The sequence below is a fragment of the Canis lupus genome, chromosome 8 (assembly GCF_003254725.2).
Source record: "Canis lupus dingo isolate Sandy chromosome 8, ASM325472v2, whole genome shotgun sequence".
In the NCBI taxonomy this organism is placed as follows: Eukaryota; Metazoa; Chordata; class Mammalia; order Carnivora; family Canidae; genus Canis; species Canis lupus.
Window position 1 is genome coordinate 45,378,073 of NC_064250.1, and position 27,552 is coordinate 45,405,624.

Consider the following 27,552-nt stretch of genomic DNA (forward strand, 5'->3'; position numbering starts at 1 on the left):
GAGGCCACATGGATTAGCTGATTGAAGCTCATCACCAGCATGCCAGACTCTTCACATTCTAGAATGCTATGTAACTAAATACTGTAAACATAATTAAACTGTTCTTGATGACTTAGTCATCATCATGAATATTCATTATTATTGAATGCCATAATGCATTTATGCTCTCAGGGTTTATCGTGTTAAGGTGAGAAAAATCATTTGCCTTATTACATCCTTGAGCCTGGGTTTTGAGTTTCTCTCCCTACTCTCAGTTGGTCAGACTTGTAAATCTGCCTGCATCTTAGCAGCTTCCCAACATGCTGCTTTGGATCTGCATTAGGTCTGGGTCATCAGGATAGGGAAGATTCAATATAGAATGAAAAGCAAATGGTAGCTGAGGTCCAGAGAGTTTCCTTAGGAGTTAAGAGCAGAAATTTTGACTTTTGTTTCACTCTGCAGAGGCGGTCTTCCATTTTCCCCTCTTTCAAGTGGTGAGGATGTTGGATAGGTGTGTCATATTACTCTATATGACCAGAGGCTGCTGTGCTATGTGTCATAGGTGCTCCCTGATGCAGAAGAATTTTCATCGATTTGAAATCTCTCCTTTTAAAACCTTTTGAGGATGGTTAAGAATCCAGGTTACCTATAAAGTTGGACAGAAACAGACAACAATAGGAAAAGTGAGGCTGGCTTAGGTTGTTTAAATAGCCCAGGGGAGGGGGCTGGTTCCTGAAGACCTCACTGAGCAAATGTGCAAGGAAATGCTCTTGACAGAGAAAGAAGAGTTCATGGATAGTGCATTCACTCTTCTCACTGAGGCATCTCGGGAGGGAGAGGGGCAGTTTGTTAGTTTGGCTATTGAGAACTTAAAAAAAACAAACTGTAGAGTCAAGGGTGCAGTGAACCCGAGGTGTACCTTCTTAGTACGGGGCCTCCCACAAGGAGAAGTCAAAGTGAACAAATCCATTCTCCTAAGAAAGGATTATTGAACAATAGTTCTTAAAGCTTAAGCTGAGGGTGATGGTTGGCATTTTTCTTCAGTGAACAAATGGAGTTAAAGGTGTTTTTAAAAATCAGAGCATATACAGACATGTAATTCACTTTGGAAACCTTCAGACATCAAGATAGGCTGCTAAGAATTTTCCTTGGCCATCCCATTTTAAAAGTTTGAAGATCCTTATCATTTTACTTATTAACAGACTTGAGACACACATGCCACTGTGAGTTTTGCCTTATGGGCTTGTAGATCTAGAATCCTCAGGAGACAACAACACAGCTCAAGTAAAGACTGCCTTTTATTCCAGCATTCATCTGTGTTTTGACCTCTGGAAAGAGGCAGCTGCAGGTTCTCCCGGTGGAGGGCTCGAGACTCTTGGTTGTGTGACTCTGAGGTCGTGTGTTCGGTGAGAACCCAATTGGAAACTTTCTGCAGCTTGAATACAGGTAGACGGGAGTTGGACAAAGGACAGTTGACAGGGGTCTTCAGCCCTCGCCTGCTGGTCATCTGTCCAGGTAGTTGGGTGACCTTCTCATGCTCTAACTCCCTGGGATTTTATTTTTTGGTATTCCACTAGCAAGGCGTTACTAGCACTTCTATAAATTGGGAGAAAGAAAATGGGGAGGCCTAGTTTGCTAATCATGATAGTAAAGGAGACATTAGCATCAGACCAACGAGCTTCTGAAACATATTTTTTAAATATTTTAAGATACTTAGATAAGCTTTCAAGACGGAAGCACAGTAACTTAGCTGTACCTGGACGAGTAACCATAGACAACTGTTTTCTGGGGGACTCAGAGACCTCCCCTGTCCTTATCCCGGTTGCCCCGAGGTAGAACTGACATCAGCCCTCTGCACACAGGCGCTCTTCTTGAAGAGCACAGGAAACACTCCACTGCTTGACACCTGTGCCTGCCAGAAAATACCTCTCCTGACAAAGAGACCATTTTCACTTACTGTCCTATATTCCTTTGTCGTGAAGATCCAGCATCTTTAACAGAGGAAGCTACTGATTGGCTGTGGTTCACCCTTGTATTACCCTTTGTTAAGATTACCATTTTCTTTTTTAAAGTGAAAATGCACATTGGGCCACCGTACTGAGTAATTTGACATTTAAAAAACCATTTTGCAAATACAGCGGCCTCGTTAAAAAATGCCAAACAAACCCAGCCGTGGAGGCTTCTGCCAACACCATCTTTTGTTTCTTGTCCCCAGCAGTAAAGATTCCTCCCCCACTCTGGCTTCTAAAGTGGACCAGCTGGAAGGTATGCTGAAGATGCTCCGGGAAGATTTGAAGAAGGTAAACACATCTTCCCAAAGCAGAGTGCCTGGTCTGTGCAAACTGCCCTTGAACAAACGCCCTTTTAGTGGAACAACATGTGGGTGTTCTGTTTTCTCGGGACACACATTCCACGAGCTGCTTGGAGCTCTGTTCCCACTGACACCCCTGTGCAGGCAGGCCTGCCTTGTCATGTGTACAGAAAGGTGGTTCCCAGCTCGTGAAAGCCTTCAAACCCCAGCCAGCCCCTCTGAGCCCTCTCTCTCGACCTCCCCACCTCTTACCTAATGGGTCAGTAGCCCAGACCCACACACCTCCATAGGCTTTCACACCAGGAGAACTGAAGGTTGCTTTGTCTCTTCCATGGCTTTGACTGTATTAAGACAGCGGCCAGCAAAACCATAGTCCAAAAGTCAGGACAATCCTTACCAAAGACATTAAAGTACACGTTAATGTCTTTGCATTCCAAAATAAACTTTAGTGGGTCTCTGGTAGACCCGTTCCCTGGCTTGAGTAGCCAAATGCCTACTATCAGGCCACACATAGAGATGTTTAGCAGATATTCAGGACGAAGAACAGAGTTGGGTGAAGGGGACAGATGGATCCGTAGCCCCCCGTCCCAGCCCTTTTCTACCCTGCTCTACCTCCCAGGAGAAGGAAGACAAAGCCCACCTGCAGGCAGAGGTCCAGCACTTGCGGGAGGACAACCTGAGACTGCAGGAGGAGTCCCAGAACGCCTCCGACAAGCTGAAGAAATTCACGGAATGGGTCTTCAATACCATAGACATGAGTTAGGGCAAGCAGCCATGGCCGGTCGGGCCAGGGGGCCCCGGGGTGCGCTCTAGTGAGGCCCGGCAGTCCCTCAGCCCTGCCACTGGACGCCTTCTCCGCACACCCGCCCTCGCTTCCTACTTCGGCCCCTTTTGGGGAGCGCACAACACAACAATTGCAGATCAACAATCATTATCTGCCTTTTGTAGAAAAGAAAAACAAAAAAGTAAATAAAAATTTTAAAAAGTAAAATAAAAGTTTAACTGCTAAAATGTGAATGTCTTTATTTTTTTGCACAATATCTTTATCTGTTACGTATTTAAAAAAGAAAGTGGGCCAAGGCGCCCTGGCCCATCTGCCTCTATTTCCATTAGCTCTTACAAGTTCAGGTAACCCAAGCTTTCCCTCGTTATACTGACAAATGTCATTGCTCCTAGGAAAATAGAGTTTTTTAAAATTGTTTATTTGGGGAGGGGGGTTTCCTTACCTTTATTCCTAAAATGCCTGGGGAGGGAGGTGCTTTGAGAAAATGCCTTCCTCCCCTGAACAACCTGTGCATGAGCTAGCGCCCTAGAGCCCCTATCTCCCCATGTCCGTGTCTGGTAGGGGCAGAGTCAGCGCCCCAGAGACAGAGCCAGGGCCTCGAGCCATGCCCCTTTGCGGTCCTGCATTGTGACGTCACTCCCCCCTTCCTTTCCTGGGGGAGATGGGCCCAGGTGTGCGCTCCTCAGAGCTAGAGCCCTTTTGATCTGGTTTAAGGGAGTCCCGTCCAATTGGAATCCATGCCCCTCCAGCTTCCTGGCTCCAAACATTAATTGGTTTCAGAATCCCTCCAGAGTGAAATCTTACTTGTATGCGTTTTGGTCCAAAGTATAGCTTTTGTTTGAGATGTGTAAAGATGAAAATGTGGCAAAATTGTATTTTTAGTGGACTCAAAATGGCCAGATTAATCCTTTCCAAAGCCAGACTTCACCAGTACTTATAACTAGGGAAAGTGAATGTTAAATTGTTTAATACTTGCTTGTTGGGAGCAACGACTGTGATCCTAGGACGGGCTTATGAAACCTGCATGTCCTGGTGTGCACTTGAAGCACGGTGTTTCCCGAATCCTTTTGTGGCCAGCCAGAGGATTCTGTTGCAGAAATGATTGATGTGCTGTTTTTCCTGTCTAGTGATGCAGCTGCTCTGGGCCTCTGGCCATTGTCCCAAGGCCCCCAGCCCTGCAGACAGACACACTGGGCCCACCAGTGTTGAGGGACCCGGGGAGCCCCTGGTGGCCTTGTTTCTTGCCTTCATAAAATGTCATGCAGCTGACACCCGTGTCCCTTCAGTGGCAACCTTGATGTAGGGAACGTTCAGCAATTTAGTGTCATCTGCTTGGAAGCTCCCCACCCCAAGTAATCTCAGCTCCTTCCTCCATCCCTGAGAGAAACTGGATGGATTTTCCCTCTACTCCTCCCACCCCCTCCACCAGACTTTTATGGTTTCATTCATGATTGTGATTTTTTTTCCATGGAATTTTTTTGGGGGGTGACATTTCCATCATGGAAATAGGAAGATTTCGGAGTGCTTTGTAAAGATCTCAATTGTCTGTCTATTTTCTCTCTTTGACTTGTATGAAGGAGATTGTTACGTTGCCTGGTATCTCTTTGTAAATGAGAAATATCGCTAACATCCAAGCATTCTGAAGTCTTGCTGATCCTTCCGAGTTTTAGTTTTTATTTAGTCTTTCATTTGTTTGGGGGCTTGGGGCAAGCTATTTATTAGAGTTTTGCAACAGAGTTCTTGTTTGAAGTCTTTAAAGACTACTTGTAAAATTCAAACAATAAAATTCATTTTAAACGCTCTTTTAAAATGCCTTGGTATTATTGCTTGAGGTTTTCTTATTTGAAAGACCACCCAGTAACTCATTGACCCTCCTTGCAGCCGATTTTTTTTCATGAGGTTCCATAAACACTGAAAAAGGGTTCTTCAAAGTTTCTGTCCCTCATAGAATGTTAATGACCTTTTTTACTCTCTGTACACATGTCCTTAGAGAATTCCTAATTTGGCTTCTCTGCTTATAATTTAATATTTGCTGAGCACTTCCTAATTAGTTCCCTCTTCATTATCCATGTGTGGATTTTCCATAACAACACCATCATTCCCTGAGCCCAGCACATTTTTGGACCTCCGCTACTGCATCACTCGAATCTGTGTTAGATGTTGTGTGCTCAGGGAATACAAATGCCTGTTAATATTAGGCTGTACAAAATATAATTAGAAAAGTTAATCTACTGAAAAAGTCATAATGCATTCCAAAGCCAAATGGAACCAAATTTTTAAAATCTTACCACATCACTGTTCCTCTCCACTGGTGCAGCTAATTGAGAACTGACAGTTTCTTCCTTTTATTTGGTTCAACAGTTCTACAAATTCTAGAATTACAAGACAGGGCAAGACTGGATGCCACAAAATAAATCTGATTAGCAAGCTAAAAGGGTCTGTCTGGACCATGATTCTTACCTGGAAGGAAGGGCTTATCCTTTATTTCTGAAGGGCTTGGAAGTAGGTTGAGAGTCCCTGGGAGACATTTCCTGCCTCTCCTCAGGCCATTAGCCTACGTTGATGGAGGGTCTTCATCCTTGAGCTGATTGGAGGGCCATCTGGTTGTGCTTCATATCTGCTGCCTGGGATAAACAGATGGGGTTGGGTTGGATTACCAACTCCTCAGACGGGAATAAGATGGGAGTCCAAGGGCAAAGGAAATAGGCCCAGTGAGGTCAAGCCCCTCGTCTCTAGTTAAATACAGAATGATAACCTGAACAGATTCCAGTCTTAAAATTGATTCATTTCAGCAACCTTTTGGTGCTGCTTCCCCATCTCAACCAAAGTTGAGATGAAAGTGCAAGATGGCACACCTGGGCCAGAAACACATGACCAGTAGAAGACCAGGGCATTGTTCAACAGGAATTCTGTTACTTTTTAAAAGAATGATACCACAATAATGTTGGATGCCTTTTCTCTGTATGAATTGTGCCACTAACGACCTATCTGTAATGAATAAACCTTGGATCCAACAGATAAACATTTGATGTGGACTGAGACTCAAACCCCACCCACTACACAGCAGCTGTGACTTTAGATAAATTACCTAATCTCAAAAAAAATAAAAATAAAAAGTTAATCTCTGAGCTTGGTTTCCTCATCGGATAAAATAGTAACAGTTTCATATAGTTTGAAAGATTAAATGGGATCACACATGTAAAGCCAGTGATTGGGAAACCAAAGACACAATAACTTACCTTGTCCTCCATCTCCAATATTTTAAGGCTTTTGTGTTGTTTTCTGGGCCAGTGTCCTGGCATGTTAATAGCAGAATGGGACGGAAGGGCCAACATGAGCTCCACCCCTCGGTTTCCTGTCAGGTGCTTTCTACCCTTTGCTATATATTTTAGAACGCTGACTCAACACTTACGTTTCCATCGGTATTACTTGGAGATTTTGTTAAAATGCATCATCACAGGGCTGCATCCCCAGAATCTGATTTAGCAGGACTGGGATGGGGACTTAGTGTTAACATTTTCTAGAAGTTCCCAGGTATTGGTTTAGAAGCAAGGCTTTCAAAGAGTAGAGTTAACAGGTGGACATCCACACCCAGTAATAATGAAAAGAAATAGATGCTACTACTGTAGCACGTACTACGTCCACATGCCCAAGTATCATTTTTGATGGGTCAGCCAACCACAGAGCACCTTGCAGGGGAAACGGGCTTAAACTATACTAAGGAGAGGGTTTAGGTACAATAAATTTTTTCTTTTTTCTTTTTTCTTTCTATATTTATTTATTTATTTATTTATTTATTTATTTATTTATTTAACTAAAGAGGTAATTTAGATCCCCCTTTGCATGAATCTTTTTGCCACTTCACTATTTTAAATTCCTGTGTTACCTGGACGGTACTAGAGTGTCCTCACGACTATTAATGGGATGAAACTAGTTACCAGGTCAGCAAGAATGACCTAGGTTACCTTGCTGGGGCGGTGGGTGGCTGGCTGACAGTTTGGATGGCAGTGCTGCCAAGGAAAGCAAGACATGGGAAAGCAGGTGAAGAGCCCTTGGCCAGGCCCACGGTGTGTGGCCACTGGGAAGTCCAAAAACTGGGAGACTTGGTTCTAGGCTGGAATGCTGAATTCCACTCACCCACTTCCAGATTCAGTCCAGCCTGCTTACCCCAATCTCCAGGAACCTATCAAATCTCAAAGTTACCTATCAAATCTCAAGTTTTCAACTGCCCTCATTCCTGCCGCTACTGTTAAGAAACCAAATCCTCATGCTGGAAGACCAGCCCATCTTCTCCACTTCTGTCTGGAGAAGAAGAAAGAGTTGCTTATCTTCCATATCCTTTGGATAAGCTGCAGCTCAGAGATCTGAGGACAGTGGCTCTCTTTCCTGAGGTGATCATCAGAACCTTGGTTTTCTGGACTCCTGCTTTGGCCCCTCATTGTTGCCCTTTCCAACAGATCTCCTGCCTCTCCTCAGGCCTGCCAGCCTTTGCTCCCTCCGTTCCTTGTCAGACTAGCCCTCTGGCCTACCATCCTTGCAAATCTAGCTTTTCCTGCTGTCTTGCATTTGTGTGTCTGCGTCATCACACCTGAGACCCGAGAGATTTCACCTTCACCTCCCTTCACCTCTCTCTTTTTTTTTTCCCCCTTCACCTCTCATTACACCCCTCAGCCAAGCTCGCCTTCAGTGCTGGGAGCCAGCAGCTCTCACATTGCCTTCCCTCACTTACTTTGAGCACATCCCTTATGCCTCCCTCCTTTACAGCTCCTCTGCCGGGCTCAGCCCCTCCTTTAAATACATGCAGCTCGTTTTATTCTTCAATTTGGACCTCTCATGACCCAGTTTCAACCTGAATGATCTCCCGGACAAAATAACTTAAGCCTTGGGTACCTTACTCTGTATCTTTAGACAAATGCTTTCCATAAGGGATCTTGCCACATATTCCAGAGATGCATCCACCATTCTTTTTTCCTTGACCAAAGTGTTCTGTGTTCCTTTAAATAGACCAATCTCACTACATGTTTTTTGTTGTTGTTACATATTTGTTAGCACGCCCTCAAATCTCTAGTGAGTCCACCCAGCCTCATCTCTCCTCTAGAGGCATTTCTGTAATTCAGCATGTAAGAAAAGCACCATAAAATGATATCCACCAATAAAATCCAGCCTCCTTTGCAAAAGTATAAATGGCTTGGGAGGGTAGGGGCTCTCCAGGGCAACACAGACGCCTCCACCCCTACTGCCTTCCACACTTCCCAGCTCACCACACACATTTATGTAACTGGCCTGGTAAATAGGCATTCAAGTGGCTGTCCTCTGGATCCTCTTGCCAAACCCAAGAGAGCCATTAGCTTCACCAGCCTCAGGCCCTATCATACACATGCACTCCCATCACACCCCCACCCTCACCCACCTGCTGTTCCCGGGAGTGAACACTCTTAGAAAATACATGGAAGAAAGTTGTCAAGTTCAAATAGCAAACTAGAAGTGACTAAAACGTTGCCTGGAAGTGTTCCTTCAGTACCTATCTTAATGAAGAGGGAGGACGGATTTGTTAACTGACCTAGTAATTTTTCTAAAGAGCTTAAAGGTATCTGAACGCAGTTACTTTTTTAAGCTGCTTAAATGTTCCGTCATCTTAAAACAAGGAATAGGCTTAGCAAACTTGTTTTAGTTGGTACAAAGATAAACTCGGCCCAATGTAGGTTCATATCAGATCAGTGAGGCTATGCCTCTTAAAACACACATCATAAATGCAGTCTAGCTTATTCGTAAAGATTCCAGCTGGTGGAGATGCTCGGGCTTCATTCACATATACTAGGAATGAGCAATTCGACCACCTGAAAGAAAAGACGGGGTGGAAGATCAGAGCGGTGGGGACTTGGAGTTCCTGACCACCGCCTTTAAGGATTTGATACCCTGCACTATGAAGGAGAAACCAGCTTCGATGTCTGGGGTTCTGGAGGCAAAAATGGAACCAGTGGATGTTTGTTGCAGGAAAAATTTTGTCTCCAAGATAGCCAATCGATGGCGACAGGGTGGTTTCCTGGGCTTAAAGCCAAGAATTAAAGAGTCATACTAGGATCCACCTTGTGAAGATGCCATCCCTTCATCTATTCAAGTGGGCTGTTCTCCTTTTTTTTTTCTTTTAAGATTTTATTTATTTATTCATGAGACACAGATAGGCAGAGACACAGAGGGAGAAGCAGGCTCCATGCAGGGAGCCCGACAAGGGACTCGATCCCAGGTCTCCAGGGTCAGGCCCTGGGCCAAAGGCGGTGCTAAACCGCTGCGCCACCCGGGCTGCCCTCTGGTTCTCTTTAAATAAACTTGGAGTCATGAGTCACAGACTCGTGGATAGAAGGGGACCTTTAAAAACAGGCAATTCTACCTCCCGGCCCAGACAGGACTGAATCTCATCTTCATCCTCCAGCCACCTGAGCGTGAGCACCTCGGGTGACGGGGAACTCATGACTTCTGGGGCAGCACACTGTATCTTTCAACTTCTCTTTTAAGTCATTCCTTTCAGGGACGCCGGGGTGGCTCAGTGGTTGAGTGTCTGCCTTCAGTTCAGGGTGTGATCCTGGAGTCCCAGGGTCCAGTCCTGCGTCGGGCTCCCCACAGGGGAGCCTGCTTCTCCCTCTGTCAATGCCTGTCCCTCTCTGTGTCTCTCATGAATAAATAAAATCTTTAAAAAAAAAAAAAAAAGCAAAATAAAGACACTCATTTAGGGAAAATCCACTTCCCTGTAGTTTTTGTGACTGCTCCCAGTCCTGCCATTTCAAATTACACAAACATAAATTTCACTCCCCAAGTAATAACCATCAATATGTTGGAAAATATCAAGTCTTCCCAATGTTATTTATTCCCTGGACAAATGCCCCCTATGCTCTCAACTTTTCCTCCTGTATCATGGATTCCGGCCCCTGCTCCACAATCGTATAATCATATATCATATGCATCAAGGGCACAAATGCCCTACATGCATCGGCCCACTGGGCCCTCACACCCACCCTGTGGGCTGGGGCTATTATTGTTCCCATCTTACAAAACTAGAAACCAAGGCCTAAAGAGGTTGAATAACTTGTTTGCAGTAAAATAGCTGGTGAATGGGTACAGCTGGGATTCAAACCCACACTTCAGATTCCAGCACTGATATTTATTGAATCTATATTTTCTCAACTCCATTGGTCCCACCTATGGTCCCCTTATTGCCTGGTTTCATGGATCCCTGCTGAAGGGAGCCAGGCAGTGAGCATCACGGACACTAACTCATAAATGGGGTGGGGTTGGGGGCCACAGAAGACAACCAAAAGTGTATCTAAAGACCAGAAAACTAGGATGAAACCACCCATTTTGGGAGCTCTTAACAGAGAGAGGGGGCTCTGAGGTGCTTCAACCTTCTCTCACATACAGTATAGATGTTCTCCCTGCAAATTACAATTCAGGAAAACATCTCCGTCCAACCCCAGGCCAAGTGTAGAGGTACAAGAATCTTTGAAAGCCTGAGTCAATGGTTTTTTGATGTTAGCACCATCTGGACAAGTTGTTTAATTCCTATTCTTTGACTCTAAGCTTAGGGATTCAGTATTAATAGGTCTGGTGGAGTCAGGGAATCTTCATTTTAATAAGCATACCAGGTGTTTATGACATGGATGATTCCTGAATCCATTTCTTTGAGAAATTCCACCCTAAGCTTTCAAAAACCGCTGGCCAGCTCTTCTGAGCCAGGGAGCAGCAAGTCCCAACAAATGTTATAGGTGAATATATAGGTTATACCTGGACACTTGGCTGGTTCTCGGGAGAATGGCTAGCTGGGCCCAGCTGGGCGGGCAAGATTCTCTATGAGAGGAAGGTAGAGTGACCCTTTGAAGAGCCATTTACTCAGTGGCTAAAATTTTCAGCTTCACCCCACCGTATACCCAGGTTTTTTTTTTTTGTTGTTTTTTTGTTTTTTTTAACCAAGAGGCATTTGCTTAGTGGGAGTCAATGAAAATCTTCTTTTAAGATTTTATCTATTCATTCATGAGAGACACAGAAAGAGAGGCAGAGACACAGGTAGAGGGAGGAGAAGCAAGCTCCACGCAGGGAGCCCGACAGGGGACTTGATCCCCAGACCCCAGGATCACGCCCTGAGCCAAAGGCAGACACTCAACCGCTGGAGCCACCAGGGGTCCTGAAAATCTTTGTTTTAAAACCAACTTCTAAATGCTGTATATAACACTCATCTTTCCTTAGGATAAATTGCAACGATGTTAATTTTACAGTCTGGTCTAATCAGATCTCATTACTGATGTTCCTGTAATATCCTGCTACCAGTTCTGTATCCTTCTCAGTGAGCAGATCGGGGTCATAGATTTCAAAGTTGCTCCCAGTTTTCAGCAATCAAATAAAAAAAGAAGAGACTTTATGCCTCTAAGCACATCTCTTAGAAAACTGCCCAAGGTCCTCGGAGTCTGCTTGCTAAAGCAACAGAGGGACAGAACAAGCCTAGGTTCCCACTGTCAATCCTGGCAAAAGCCCAAACTCTTCCCAACTGCCAGCCGACGTGCACCTAGGGGGCAATGTTCCTGGTCAGGATCTCTTCCTTTAGTTGGTGTTCTGGTTATCAATGGCCATCGAAGCTACTTCATACTTAGTACTTAAAACAACTACCACTTTATTAGGTAGCCATACCTCCTTTTATTGTGCTTCACCTAATTGCACTTTGCAGACATTGCATTTATTACAAATTGAAGGTTTGTGGCAACTGTGCATTGAGCGAGTCTATTGGTGCCATTGTTTCAACAGCAGTTGCTCACTTGAGGTCTCTGTCACATTTTGGTAATTATCACAATATTTCAAACTATTATTATTATACTTGCTATGCTGATCTGTGATCAGGGATCATAGATGTCACTATTGTTTTGTGTGCCGAGAACCATGCCATCACCTTAATAAACAACCATTCCTCCATCTCTCTCCCTCTCCTCAGGCCTCCCCATTCCCTGAGACACAACAATATTGAACTTAGGCCAATTAATAACCCTACAATGGCTTCTCAGTGTTCAAGTGAAAGGAAGACTGGCGTGTCTCTCATTCTAAATCCAAAGCTAGAAATAATTAAGTTTAGTGAGGAAGGCATGCGGAAAGCCAAGACAGGCCAAGAGCTAGGCCTCCTGCATCAAACAGTGAGCCAAGCTGTGAACGCAAAGAAAACGTTCTTGAAGGAAATGAAAAGTGCAATTCCAGTGAATGCATGAATGGTGAGAAAGGAAAACAGGCTTGCTGATATGGAGAGTTTTAGTGGTCTGGAGAGAAGATCAAACCAGCCAAAGCCTAATCCAGAGAAAGGCCCTAACCCTTTTCAATTCTGGGAAGGCAGAGACAGGTGAGGAAGCTGCAGAAGAAAAGTCTGAAAACTAACAGAGGATAGGTCATGAGGTTTAAGGAAAGAAGCCATCTCCATTACATCAAAGTACAAGACGAATCCCGAAGTGCTGATGAAGAAGCTGCAGCGAGTTATCCAGAAGATCTAGCTAAGACCAGTAGTGAAGTAATGAAGGTGGCTACAGATTTTCAGTGTAGACTAAACAACTTTTTATGAAAGATGCCATCTGGGACTCTCATAGCTAGAGAGGGAAGTCAATGCCTGGCTTCCAAGCTTCAAAGGCCAGGCTGACTGTCTTGTTAGGGGCAACACAACTAGTGACTTTCAGTGGAATCCAGGGCTTGTGGACCATTCCAAAAATCCTCCGGCCCTTCAGAATCATGCTAATCTACTTTGCCTGTGGCACTATAAATGAAAAAACAAAGTCTGGATGATAGCACATCTATTTATGACATAGTTTACTGAATATTTTAAGCCCACAGTTGAGACTACTGCTCAGAAAAGAATTATTTCAAAATATTGCTGCTTTTTCATTAACAACTCACCTGACCACCCAAGAGCTCTGATGGTGATGTACAATGAGATTACTGTTTTCAGGTCTGCTAAGACAACATCTATTCTGTAGCCCATGGGTCAAGGAATAATTTGGGCTTTCAAGCTTTATTATTAAAAAAAATACATTTCATTAGGCTATAGCCACCACAAATAGTGATTCCTCTGATGGATCTGGGCAAAGCATCTTGAAAAACTTCTGGCAAGGATTCACCATTCTAGATGGCATTAAGAACATTCATGACCCCTGTGGAAAACAGGATGGAGGTTCTTCAAAAAATTAAAAATAGCATTACCATATGATCCAGTAATTCCACAACTGGGTATTTACCCAAAGAAAACAAAAACATTAATTCAAAAAGATATATGCGCTCCTGTTTATTGCAGCATTATTTACAATTGCCAAGGTACTCAAGCAACCCAGGTGTTCATTCATAGATGAATGGATAAAGAAGATGTGGTATGTATCTATAATGGAACATTACTCAGCCATCCAAAAGAATGAAATCTTGACATTTGCAACATGGGTGGATGTAGAGGGTATAATACTAAGTGAATTAAGTCAGTCAGAGGAAGACAAATACCATATGATTTTACTCATGTGTGGAATTTAAGAAACAGAGAAAAAGAGACCAAGAAAACCCAGACTCTTAAACATAGAGAAGTTACCAGAGGGGTGGGGAGTGGGAGAATGGTTGAACTAAGTGAAGGGGATTAAAGAGTACAATAATCATGATTAGCACAGAGTAATGCATAGAATTGTTGAATCACTATATTGGATACCTGAAACTAAGATAACACTGTTCACTGTACTGGAATTATAAAAAAAAAAAAAAAAAAAACAACTCGTGATTCATAGGGAGAGGTCAAGATATCAAGAATAACAGTTTGGAAGACGTTGATTCCAGTCCTCTTGGATGACATCAAGGGGTTCAAGTCTTCAGTGGAGAACATAACTGCAGGTATGGTGGAAATAGCAAGAGAACTGGAATTAGAATTAGATTCTGAAGATGGAACTAAATTGCTGCAATTTATTGATAAAACTTTAATAGATGAGGAGTTGCTTCTTATGGTTGAGCAAAGAAAGTGGCTTCGTGAGATGGGATCCTCTTCTAGTATGAAGGATGTTGAAAGGACAACAAACGTTTTAGAATATTACAAAAACTTAGCTAATAAAGCAGCGGGAGTGTCTGAGGATGACTTCAATTTTATTTTATTTTATTTTTTAAAGATTTTTTTTTAAATATTTGATTTATTTATTCATAGAGAGAGAGGCAGAGATACAAGCAGAGGGAGAAGCAGGCTCCATGCAGGGAGCCTGATGTGGGACTCGATCTCGGGTCCTGGGGATCACACCCTGGACGGAAGGCGGCACCAAGCCGCTGAGCCACCCGGGCTGCCCAGATTATGTATTTATTTATTTATTTATTTATTTATTTATTTATTTATTTATGAGAGAGAGAGAGGGAGAGAGAGAAAGAGAGAGAGAAACAGGAAGAAGGAGAAGCAGGCTCCATGCAGGGAGCCTGATGTGGGACTCCATCCCAGGTCTCCAGGATCATGCCCTGGGCGGAAGGTGGTGCTAAACCACTAAGCCACTGGGGCTGCCCTGACTTCAATTTTAAAGAAGTTCTGTGGGTAAAATGCTATCAAATAGCATCACGTGCTACAGAGACTGTGTTCATGAAAGGAAGAGTCAACTAATGTAGCAAACTTTTTTGTTGTCTTAAGAAATTTCCAAGCCACCTCACCAAGCAGCTACCACCACGATCAGTCAGCAGCCATTGACATGGAAACAAAACTTTCCACCAGCAAAAAGATTACAACTCACTGAAAGCTCAGATGATGGTTAGCATTTTTCAGTAATAAAGTATTTTTAAATTAAAATCTATACATTATTTTTAGACATAATGCTATTGCACACTTAATAGACTACAGTATAGTGTAAACATACTTTTTTTTTTTTTTTTTTTTTTGTAAACCTAACTTTTACAAGCACTGGGAAACCAAAAAATTCATGTGACTTGCTTTATTGTAGTGGTCTGGACCCAAACTTGCAATCTCACAGGGTAAGCCTATATACAATTCCAGAGGTCAGGAACTTGGGCAGGGCTCAGTTGGGTGATTCTTCCACTCCCTGTGCTGTTAACTTGAGCGACTTAGTGCTGTTCAGCTGGGATGGTTTAGAGAGTCCAGGATGGCCTCACTCATATTTTTATCCTCTCAGCAGGGCCCCTTCTTCTCTCTAGATAGTCTCAGAGCCTTTCTATGTGCTCTTTTTTGTTGTTGTTGCTCATGAGAGAAAGAGAGAGAGAGAGAGAGAGGCAGAGACACAGGCAGAGGGAGAAGCAGGCCCATGCAGGGAGCCTCATGTGGGACTCGATCCTGGGACTCCAGGATCATGCTCTAGGCCGAAGGCAGGCACTAAATTGCTGAGCCACCAGGGATCCCCCTCTATGTGCTCCAACTAACAGTGTAGTTGGGCTTCTAACATGGTGTTCAAAGCTCCAAGAGACCAAGGTGGAATCTGCCAATCTTCTTAAAAGCTAAGTCCAGAAATGACATGGTGTCACTTTCCCAAGTTCTTTTAAGTCTAGTAGAAACAGACTCCACATCTCCGGGAGAGGCTTGTCAAAGAATATGCACCATCTTTAATCTCCCTCAGTTGGCCTCTTCTCCTTTGGTCCTGATGTGATCAGAGTCATTCTCTCTCAGACTCCTAAATCCTTCACAAAAACTAGAATATGAGGTTCTAGCTCAAGATGGCCATGTAGGGGGATCCTGAATTCACCTCCTCCCACAAACTCTGAATCTACTGTTATATATGGAACAATTTCCTCTGAAAAAAAGAGCTTGAAACTAGCTGAGTGACTCTTACATATTAGGCAAATGAGGAAGAAACCCACATCAAAGTGGGAAGAAGAGTCTGAGATACAATCCCATCCTTGGTGTGTGGCCCACGATGGGGAGGGAACATACAAACCAGAGTTTGCTGAGGAGCAAAGGGTTTGAATCCCACATGTAGCACCTGAACTTTTAAGACCTGCACCTGAGAGATAAGCTCCAAAAACATCTAACTTTGAAACCAATGAGCTTGCATCCATGAGACCCACAAGGCTATAACAAATAGAGAAATAGTTCCTAAAAGGTTCACAGAGGCAGGCTCTCCACCCCAGGACCCAGAGTAGAGGCAGAGGCTTATTTGTTTATTTTAAAGTATCAGCCTGAGGAGCAGGCATCTAATTTAACATACATCTATCTAAAGGGCTATTCAAAAAAACACTCTTCTAAGGCTGGGGCCAATGGGCACCATTTTCATCCTCTCCTTCTATTTCTTCCAGTTTACCAGTATCTCCCAGAAAGGAGCTTTACTTTCATCTGGCACCTGGTTTTTGTGGCTGCCACCAGAGGGACACAAATTTCTTGGCTCTGCTAGCCAGGAGGGCTTATGCTCATCATGGGCGTCACAGAACTATAATATATGGAGAAAGAGTACCTAACTGGCTATCATCTCTAGAGCACAGCAGTTAGGAGAGAGACTCCCAGTCTCTCTATGAAACAGGCCTATTAGTCTATCTTCATAGCTCTGCCCTGAGGGCCAGGCTTCTAATTAAATACACATCTAAAAGCCAACTGTAATCATCTCTGGGAATATCCTCCCACTCTCCCTCTGCAGTGCTCCAGAGCACAGGTACTCTAGAGGGGAGCCTGTACACATGTCTGGTGCCCCAGTTTTTAGTCTAGTGCCCTGATTTTTGTGGTTGTCACCCAGGAGATATCCCTTGATCACCTGAGTCTTGTGGCCAGTAGGACTTGTGTTCATTTCAATGTGATGGTAGCCAAGAAAGAAACAGTTCTTTACTGGCTATCATCCCAGGGCTCAGGACAGAGGGAGCAGAGAGAACTACCAACTCCCAATGTTACCCTCCAAAATATATTTGCATATTTTAAAACCTGCAGCTTAAGGGGATGGCTTGCAATTAGCCTGAATTTAGATGCTGACTTAGACTCCTCTCCCCCTCTTTGGGATACTGACAAGTGTTAACACACTGTCAACTAGTAGGAGCCACTAAAAATAAAGTTGGCTGCTTGGACAATCACAAAGGTTTGGGAGACAATTAAGAGCTAAAGCAGGGTTGAACAATAAGCTTCATCACCTATACCAGACCATTCCTTCAAGATTGGGAGAGGTAGCTGTTTTATCTAATACATAAAAACCAACACACACACACAACCTACCTACAAATAGAGTCAAGAAAAATAAAGAAATAGATGAATACATTTCAAACAAAAGAGCAAAATAAAACCTCAAAAAAAGACCTTAATGAAATGAAGATAATTAATTTACCTGATAAAGAGTTCAAAATATCAATCATAAAGATGCTCACTGAGCTTGGGAGAAGAATGAGTTAAAGTGAAAATTTCAACAAAGAGAAAAATATTAAAAGTACCAAGTAGAAGTCACAGAGCTGAGGAATACAATAACTGAATTAAAAAAATACACTAGAGGGGTTCAACATCAGACGTGATAAAGCAGAAAAAGTAAAGACAAGTCAATGGAACTCACCCAGTCAGAGCAGCAAAATGAAAAAAAAAATAATGAAAAAGAGCAAAGGTAGTTTAAGGGACCTATAGACAATATCAAATGGACCAAAATTTGTATTTTAGGAGTCCCAGTTGGAAAACAGAAAGAGGTAGAAAATTTTGAAGAAATAATGGCTAAAAACTTCTCTAACCTGAGGAAGGAAACATACATCCAGATCCAGGAAGACCAGAGTGTTCCAAATAAGATTAACTCAAAGAGACTCACACTAACACACATTATAAAAGTTAAAGACAAGGAGAGGTCCTCAAAAGCAGCAAAGGATAAAACAACTTGTTATATATACAAGTGAACCCTCATAAGACTTCAGCAGATTTTTCAACAGAAACTTTATAGGCCAGAGAGAGTGCATGATATATTCAAAGTGCTGAAACTAAAAAACCTTCCAACCAAGAATACTCTACCCAAAAAAGTTGTCTTTAACAATTGAAAGAGGGATAAATAGTTTTCCAGACAAGCAAAAGCTCAAGAAGTTCATCACCTTCAGACTGGCCTTCAAATTATTTTCAAAGCGACTTTAAACTGAGACAAAAGGGTACTAATTAGAAACAGGAAAAATATATGAAATATATATCTCTATGGTAAAAGTAAATATATAGTATAGTTCATAATACTCTAATGTAAAGATGGTAGATTCATCACTTATAAAGCTAGTATGAAGATTAAAAAACAAATGTAGTAAAAACAACTATAACTACAATAATACATTAAGAGACACACAAGATAAAAAGATGTAAATTGTGGCATCAAAAACAAAAATGTTGGAGGTGGAAATAAAAAGGTAGAGTTTTAGAATGTTTTCAAACTTAAATTTTATCAACTAGAAATATATTATTATAAATATACATTCTTTTATGTAAGTCTCATGGTAACCCTGAAGCAACAAATCAATAGTAGACACACAAAAGACAAAGAGAAAAGACTCTAAGCACAACACTAAAATAAAGCAGTTAACAAAGGAAGAGAGCAAGAGAAGAAGAAAGGAACAAAGAAACTACAAAATAGCCAGAAGACAATTAACAAGATGCCAATAAGGGCATACCTATTACACATCACTGTAAACGTAAATGTACATTTTCCAATCCAAATACATAGTGGCTGAATGGATATTAAAAAGAAACATAACCCACCTATATATTATATGCTGCCTACAATTTGCTTTAGATATAAGGACACACAAAGACTGAAAGTGAAGGGATGGGAAAAGATGTTCCCTGCAAATGGAAACCGAAAGAATGTCAGAGTAGCCATACTTACGTCAGAGAAAATAGACTTTAAGACAAAGACTACAAAAAAAAAAAAAAAAAACATAAAAAAAAAGACAAAGACTACAATAAGAGACAAGGCCATTACATCATGATAAAGGGGTCAATCCAATAAGAGGATATAACATGTGTAAATATTTATGCACCTAGCATAAGAGCACATAAATATATAAACCAAATATAAACAGACCTAAAGGGGAAAAGAGACAGCAATATAATAATAGCAGGGGACTTTAATATCCTACTTGCATCAATGGATAGATAATCCAGACGGAAAATCAATTAGGAAACATCACTCTTAAACAACATGTTAGATCAGATGGATTTAACAAATGGATGAAATAAATGGAACATTCCATCCAAAAACATAATATGTATGCTTCTCAAGTGTACATGGAACATTCTCCAGGATAAATCATATAGTAGGCCACGAAACACATCTTAATAAATTTAGGAGGATTGAAATCACATTAAGTATCTTTTGTGACCACAATGGTAAGAACTAGAAATCAGTTATAACAAGAAAACTAGAAAAACACAAATACATGGATATTAAACAACAACCAATGAACAATCAACGCATCACAGAAGAAATAAAAAGATACTTTAGACAAACAAAAATGGAAATGTATCAAAATTTATTTGATGCAGCTAAAGTAGTTCTAGGAGGGGAAGTTTATAGTTATAAAAGTCTACACATCAAGTAACAGATCTCAAATAAACAGCTTAAGTTTACACCAGATGAAACTGGGAAAAGAAACAAAGCCCAAAGCTAGTAGAAGAAAGAAAATAAAGATCAGAGCAGAAATAAAATAAAGACCCAAAAGGCAACAGAAAATATCAATGAATTCAAGAGATAGTTCTTTGTAAAGATAAACAAAACTGACAAAACCATTAGCTCAATTAACTAAGAAAGAGAGAGGAGGCTAAAATAAAATCAGAAATGAAGGAGAAGATTTTACAACTGATACCACAGAAATGCAGAGGATCATAAGAGACTACTATGAACAATTATATGCCAACCAGTGGAACAATCTAGAAGAAATGGAAAATTCCTAATCATAGAACCTACCAAGACTGAATCATGAAGAAATAGAAAATTCACGGACCAGCAGATTATACTGGGAAATTCCACCAAATGTTCAAAGAACAATTGATACCAATCCTAAGACCTATTATCAAGTAGAATTTATTTCAAGGAGGTGAGGATGGTTCAACATCCAAAAATCAATCAACATCATACACCAGATTGACAAATGAAAGATAAAAAATATATATCATTACAATTGATACAGAGAATAGTATTTAACAATATTTGACATCAATTTATGATAAAAACTCTCTCAATAGAGTGGATATAAAAGGAACATACCTCAACATAATAAAGGCTTTATAAGACAATCCCACAGCTAACATACTCAATGGTGAAAACCTGAAAGCTTTTTTTCCAAGATCAGGAACAAAATGAGGGTGACTACTCTTGCCACTTGTATTCAACAAAGTATTAGAAGGCCTAGCTAGAGCAATTAGGCAAGAAAAAGACAAATAAGGCATCCAAATAAGAAAGGAAAAAGTAAAACTGTAATTTTGCAAATGGCCTGATACTATATATAGGAAACTCTAAAGATTATACCAAAAAATGTTAAAACTAATAAATGAATTCAGTAAAGTTGTAGAATACAAAATCAATATACATAAATCTGTTGCATTTCTTTACACTAACAATGAACTATCAGGGAAATTAAGAAAACAATTCCACTCACAATTGTATCAAAAGAAATAAAATTCCTAGGAATAAATTTAACTAAGGAGGTGAGAAACTTGTACACTGAACAGTGTAAGATATTAATGAAAGAAATTTAAGACACAAATAAATGGAAAAAATACATTCTCAAGGAATGGAAGACTACTGTTAAAATGATAATTATTGATAACATTTTATCAAATTTGGGTGTTGAATATTGTTAAAATATCCATGCCACCTAAAGCAATCTACAGATTCAAACAATCTCTATCAAAATTCCAATGTGGGATTTTTTAGAGAAATAGAACAATCCTAACATTTGTATGGAACCACAAAAAATTTAATAGCCAAAGCAATCTTGAGAAAGAACAACAAGGCTGGAGGCATTAATGATACATTTTCCAAACTATATTACAAAGCTATAGTAACCAAAATACTATAGTATTGGCATAAAACAGACACCTAAAGAAATGGGACAGAATAGAAAGCCCAGAAATAAACACATACATATGTGGTCAATTAACTTATGATAAAGGAGCCAAGAATATATAATGAGAAAGGGTGAGTCTCTTCAATAAATGATGCTGAGAAAACTTGAAAGCCACATACAAAAAGATGAAATTGGACCACTATCTTACACCATACACAGACATTAACTCAAAATGGATTAAAGACCTAGATGTAAAACCTGGAACCATAAACTTCTAGAAGGAAACAGGCGGTAAACCCCTTCACATTGGTTGTGGCAGTGATTTTTTATATATAACCCCAAAAGCAAGAAGAGCAAAAATAAACAAGCAGGACTACATCAAACTGAAAAGCTTCTGGATAGCTAAACAACCATCAACAAGATGAAAAGGCAACTTACTAAATTGGAGAAAATATTTGGAAATCATATCTGATAAAGGGCTAATATCCAAAAAAACATATAGAACTTTCACAACTCAAGAGCAAAAAATCCAATCTGATTAAAATATGGGCAGAGGACCTGAATAGACATTTTCCAAAGACAGCATATTGATGGCCAACAGATACATGAGAAGATGCTCAGCATTACTAATCATCAGGGAAGTGCAAATCAAACCCACAGTGAGATACCACCTTGCACCTGTTTGAATGACTATTATCAAAAACACAAGAAGTAACAATATTGGCAAGGATATAAAGAAAAGGGAACCTTTTCTAGTGGGAACATAAATTGGTGCCACCACATGGAAAATAGTATGGAGGTCCTCAAAAAGTAAAATTAGAACTAACCAGAAACGATCCAGAAATTCTACATCTGGGTTTTTATCAGAGGGAAATGAAAACACTAACTCAAAAAGGCAACTGTACCGCCACGCGCATGGCAGCATGATTTACAACAGTGAAGAAGTGCCCATCAGTAAATGAATGGATAAAGAAAATGTGATACACACACACACACACACACACACACACACACACACACACACCGAGGAATATTATACAGCCACAAAAAATAAGGAAATCTTGTCATTTGTGGCAACATGGATGGACCTTGTAGGCAACATGCTGAGTAAAATAAGTTAAAGACAAACACTTTATAATATCCCTTATTTGTGGAATCTAAAAAAATGCTAAAACTAACAATCCCCTCTACCAAACTCTGAAGTTACAGAGAACGGATTGGTGGTAGCCAGAGGTGGGAGGTGCAGGATGAAGGAGGTGAGGGCAGAGCATCAAAATTTACAAAGGTCCACACAGAAGAGGAGTCCTGGGGATGAAATGTGCAGCACGCTGACTAAATATTAAAGTACAAAGCTGTTCATCATCAGTGCATTTTAAACTTTGCTTCAAGATTACAAATTAAAGTCTAAGGGACTCAAGGAGAAGGCTACTCATCACACATTACAACTCAGGAGTTTTAGGCCTGGGGCTGAGAGTCTACGATGCTGGAGGCCCTTCAGTACTAGAATTTCCACATGTCCGTCCCCATGACCTCACAGGACCCGAGTCCACACGTGAGCCCCGCTCAGTTCTCCAGTTTAAGCTGAGACCAGAGACACTGGCTCTTACAACAGGGGACTTTGTCCCTGAAGGTTTAGTTACCAGGATGTGGTCTCATGGCATTTGCCAGCAACACTTTTTTTTTTGTCAAAAACCAATGGTCCTGATCAGAATAAAGTATGGATTTTACTTAGTGATGATGCATTAGCCACGACAAATGTACCATAGACAACGGGTGAGGGGTACGTGGGAACTCTCTGTACTGCCTTGTAACTTTTCTGCAAATCAAAAACTATTCTAAAATAAAAACAGTTTTTATTTAAAAAGGCAAACTAAGCAAATGAACAAAACAAAAATCAAAAACCACCCAAATCGTAGTGGTGCTGAGAGAACACACACAGATGAGAGTCAGTCTTGAACCCCTACCTGCAACCTTACCAACAAACCAATTCCAGTTGGCTTGCATATGCAAGCGTAGATCTAAAGATTCTGGGCCATCCCATGAAGGACATCTTTATGATAGAGGCAGAGGTTTCTTTAATAGGATCATAAAGGAAAGGACTGAACCCCATTGAAAGTAAGAACTTCTATTCCTCAGAAAACATGGAGAAGAATAGATGTAAACCATGTACCCAACAGTGGGCTCCTATCCAGAACAGATTCCTAAAAATCAACAAGACAGACAACCTAATAGGAAAAATAAGCAAAGATTTGAAAAGGAATTTCCCAAATGAGGAGATCTAAAAGACCAACAAACACTGATATTCAGTACCTTCAGTTTTCAGGAAATTGCACTTTTATCACCAGCTTGGTCTGAGGGCCATGGTCTGGCAGAGGACGAGGCTATCAAGCTTCATCCCAGGCCCTCTTCCCATGAAGACCAAGAATTTGATGCTACAGCCCTGGCAAAGGTGGACAATCGCTGTAAGTCCCCAAACCTGAAGGGCTGAGAAAGAGCAGTCTCTCTAGGCCCTCATCTCATTCCCGAGAAGGTGGGTTTTGCTCTATATTTGGGGGAGCCCTCACAGCCCCCAGAAGAGCACCTGAAGCTCCCAGAAGGACAGGGGAAGTGGGGCAGCGAGAAGGTAGCTGGCAGGAAGTGGTAAGGGAGGCCCCAGCCAGCAGCAGGCCGCGCGTCCACCCCGAGGCCCCGAGGCCGGAGCAGGTGGCCGAAGCTCCAGGAAAATTTCATAGCTGTTCTGGGAGCAGGAATGACAGCACTTCTGTTGCCAGGGAAGGGATGTGCCCAGAATTGCAGTTTGCGGGGCCGTGACACCCTCTGCCTGCTGTCTGGAGGTATGGGCGGCAGCCTGGCTGCCCTGCCTTCTGGGCCTCAAGCCTGGGTGAGCTTAATGGGGGAGATCTGTCAGCTTAATCCCCTAAACATCCTCCTCCTGTGAACCTTGTGCTCGGCTGTGCGTCCTGCCAGCTGGCCCCCATCCTTAACTTGCCAGAGAACTGGTCACAGGCAACAGCAGGCATGGGGATCAAGGAAAGTCCCCAGCTGGGGTGCAAGGAGCATCTCCTGGTACCACCGTGACTCTTTAAGAAAGATGCCGCCGGATGAGGAAGGGACATGCCCGTCCCCCTGATGCCTACAGGCCTCTTCACGTCCCGGCCACCTCCGCTGGTGTCTGCCTTCACAGCTCTGGGCCCCACTTCGTAGCAGTGACGGGAACCACTGCCCCAGGTTAGGGACAGCGTCCCCGTGTTTAGCCAGGGGGGCTTCACGCCTCCCCTTTCCTGGTGGAAGGGGGTCTGCGCAGGGTAGTCAGAGAGGAGCCAAGCACAGTTCTTCTCTCAAAGGCACGAAGAGCATAATCACTAAACTCTCCCTGGAGGTAAAAGGAAATACTTGCCATCAATCTCACTAGGCCAGCACAGCACACAAAACCGTCCCGTCTTCTGCATTATAACCACCCCAATGTCCAAAAGCTGCCCTCTGTGGAGGAGAAGCCCCGAGTGCTAGAAGCATCTTTTACACTTAAACCAAAAATTGTCTCCCTCTAACTGTTGTGTAATAGTAGCCAGAGGGACACATTATCAAGCACTTACAGGGTTTCTGGACTCTTCACGACTGTGGTCCTGTCCTGGGGGTGGTTCTGGGGTGCAGCTGAGAAAGCCAAGGCCCAGAGGCCTAGGGAGATCCCTGAGTCACTCAACTGGGTTTGGACATGGATCTGCGGGATCCCGATGCCTTGGGCCCATGTGCCTCCCAGCCTGCTGGGCCTGGTTCTATCCTCCGAAGCCCCAAAGTGTCACCCCTCTTTCCCACCACCGTTCCACATCCCTGTCTTTGCTCCTGGACCAAATGAACATCCTTGGGTCTCTCACACTTGCCAGCTTTGGCCTCAGTCCCCTCCCTATCCTGGGGCCCTGGGGTCCCTTCTAAGGGTGACGAGCAGGAGTGGACACAGTCTCCAGCACTGGGAGCCACCTCTCTGATTCTGGATTCAGTATCCCTCATTACGCAGCTGATGCTTCTCACGGCGTGTGTTTTCCTTGTGTGCCAGGTGCCGAAAAGCAACTCCGACACCTGAGAGTTTTTCACACGTGGCGTTTTAGTTGTTCCTTCCGCCTTCAAAACTTCACATTTATCTCAAACTTCATCTGGTTCAAAGTGACTATTTCAGTCTGTTGAATACTTTTAACAAGCAGAATCTGTCATTTAGGACAATGGCCATCCCTCAAGGTGTGTCACGGTAACCGTGATTGACATGCCTCAAGCCGCCATGGCCATCCCTGAGGACCGTGCTGAGTGGCTGAGGTGGTGGCCTGTGGCCACCACCCTCCAGACCGGGACCCCTCGCTTTTAAACAGGAATCCTCGGGAGCACTGTTCAGCCAGTTATGAACCGTCCGCTTAATCCAAAGCCATGCCCACCCTTCCAGGCTCCCTCCCGGCCGCCACTGCCTTCTCCTGCCCTTCAGGCTGTAGGCTTGTGCGTCTGGGCAGATGCAGGCCGCCTTTGACTCCTGCGGTGAAGAAGCATCGTCGGCGTCTGCCCCGCTGCCAATGTTCTCTGTTGATGGTTGGGTGGCTGAGGCTTCCTCACGTGGCCGGGGGCGGGGGGATCAGGGCACAAGCGACAGGAGGAGGCCCTTGGGAGACAACCGGGTAACTCAGTGGGGAGGAGGAAGAGGCAGGGGAAGGTGCTCTCCTGGAATACGAAGGTCGGAGCGCTTCTGAAAGCAGCCGGTGCTGATGGTCAGGAATCTCCAGCACCTGCCCTGTGAATGTGTGGAGAGGCCATGGGCGCTGTGGAGAGCTCGAAGCCTTCGCAGAGGGAAGGACAGAAGACCTGGCCTGGCTGAGCCCACAGGCGTGGGGAGCGGACAGACGTTGCCTCTGCTCCTTTTTTTTCTTCCCATTTTGCTCAAGAGGGGTTGTATCCCACATTTGCTCTGACTGGGCTCAGCCCCTCTTTGGAAACGATACCACCACAGCCCCAAGTGCAGGCTGCCTCACTTTAGGGATCCCTCTCCCCACATCTGGCATCGGAGAGTTGGCTGAGTTGATGACTTCATGGCCAAAAGGTGCTGCTTATAGTCGGTGCATTCATTCAGGGCCCTCGGAAGCTGGGAGCAACTCTAACGCTTTCCCACAGGGCCACAGATGAGCCATTCAGAGAGAGCCGGAGGGAGGGGCAAGCAGTTCAGCTCCAGGAGAGGGGCAGACTGTCTCCTGCAAAGGAGTGGGACACGAAGGGAATTCCCTCTGCAAGTCTGAAAGCTGTTTCCGCCTGCTTCTCGAAACAGGGCCACTGTGGAAGGCCGGGTTGACATGCAGACGGACACAGGCCCTGACCTGGGAGGGAAACCACAGTGGGCCTTGGGAGGCATTCACCTAAGTGACTGTGTCTCCAGTGTGTCCCAGCGCCTCGGGGACAGCCACCACGTCCTCCAAGTTACCAGATGGCAGCCTGAGCGCGAACGGCAGGCCGCTGGCTCCCTCTGCTGTCTGCTTCTGCGCTTGGCCTTCGAGGGAAGGAGAGCTGCGGCCCAGAACATCTGAAGGCCAGAGGCTCGGCTCTCCCAGGCCCGGCCGAGCCGGACCCACAGCCCCGTCAGTGTCCGGGCTACTGGCTGGGGTGGCCGCTCTTGGGCCGGGTGAGCCCGGCGCTTCTGGGGGGGGGTGAAGGGGAGTCCCTGAAAGCAGACGGATCCCCAGAGCGCTGAGCAAATGACCAAGACATGGCCTCAACCCAGGAGGCGTCCAGAGGAAAGGCTCAGAGGGACGCAAAATGTCCTGCCACCGTGACCTCGCTCCTCCAAGACCTGAGCCAGCGTGGAGAGAATAGGGACGGGGCTGGGGATGAGGTGCTCGAGTGCGGGGAGAGCTGCCAGGCACTTGGTTTCTCCGCCCGGGGCTCCTTCCACTCTGACCTGCGCAGTGTCCAGACGCGGAAACACAGATCGTTTTTCCCCTACGGTATGTTCCCGAAGCACCACGGAAGGCCCCAGTGCCCACTTTTCTCCACACCATGAGCTCCCCCTCACTTCTAGATTGCGGGGCAGAGAAAAGGGGGGAAGAGTGTCAGGATTCACCAAACTTATTTATGTGATAGATAATGATTTTGTTGAGCACAATGGTGTGTACGAAATGTCGCATTTCTTTTTCCTGCTCCAAATCTGGCTAATGGGGTCTGATCTGGCTATGTTGAAAGGTCATTCTAGTTTGGAAACTACCGAGGCTTTCACCTGCCCTCCAAGTGTCATCTAAATGTCCCGAGGGTCCCAGCAGGGAGGTCTCTGGCCTCCCCATCACCACATCCCCGTGTGTGTGCTCCTTGTCCTCAGTCGCTGAGCTGCGGCCTGGAGGTCACCGCCCAGCCCGGGGTCCCTGCCTCTCCAGCTGTGTGCAAGCAGATATTCCTCTGAGGTCCCCTCACATCCCCGGGACACTGCGCTCAGAACCCAGGAGCTCCTGTCCCTTTCCCCAGGCTCGGGGGATGCTCTCAAGATGTCATCCTAGACTTC

The 27,552-nt window shown here is 43.7% G+C and overlaps 1 protein-coding gene across 1 annotated transcript in view; it reads left to right on the plus strand.

Moving 5' to 3' along the window:
• The window catches only part of SIPA1L1 (signal induced proliferation associated 1 like 1), a 387,762-nt gene extending 382,878 nt beyond the window's left edge, over positions 1 to 4,884 (plus strand). Inside the window, exons 26-27 of the mRNA XM_049113648.1 lie at positions 2,195 to 2,279; positions 2,910 to 4,884. Of these exons, the coding sequence (XP_048969605.1) occupies positions 2,195 to 2,279; positions 2,910 to 3,053 (229 nt within the window). The 3' untranslated portion in view covers positions 3,054 to 4,884. The remainder of the gene's footprint in view (positions 1 to 2,194; positions 2,280 to 2,909) is intronic.
• Positions 4,885 to 27,552: the final 22,668 nt, after the last annotated feature.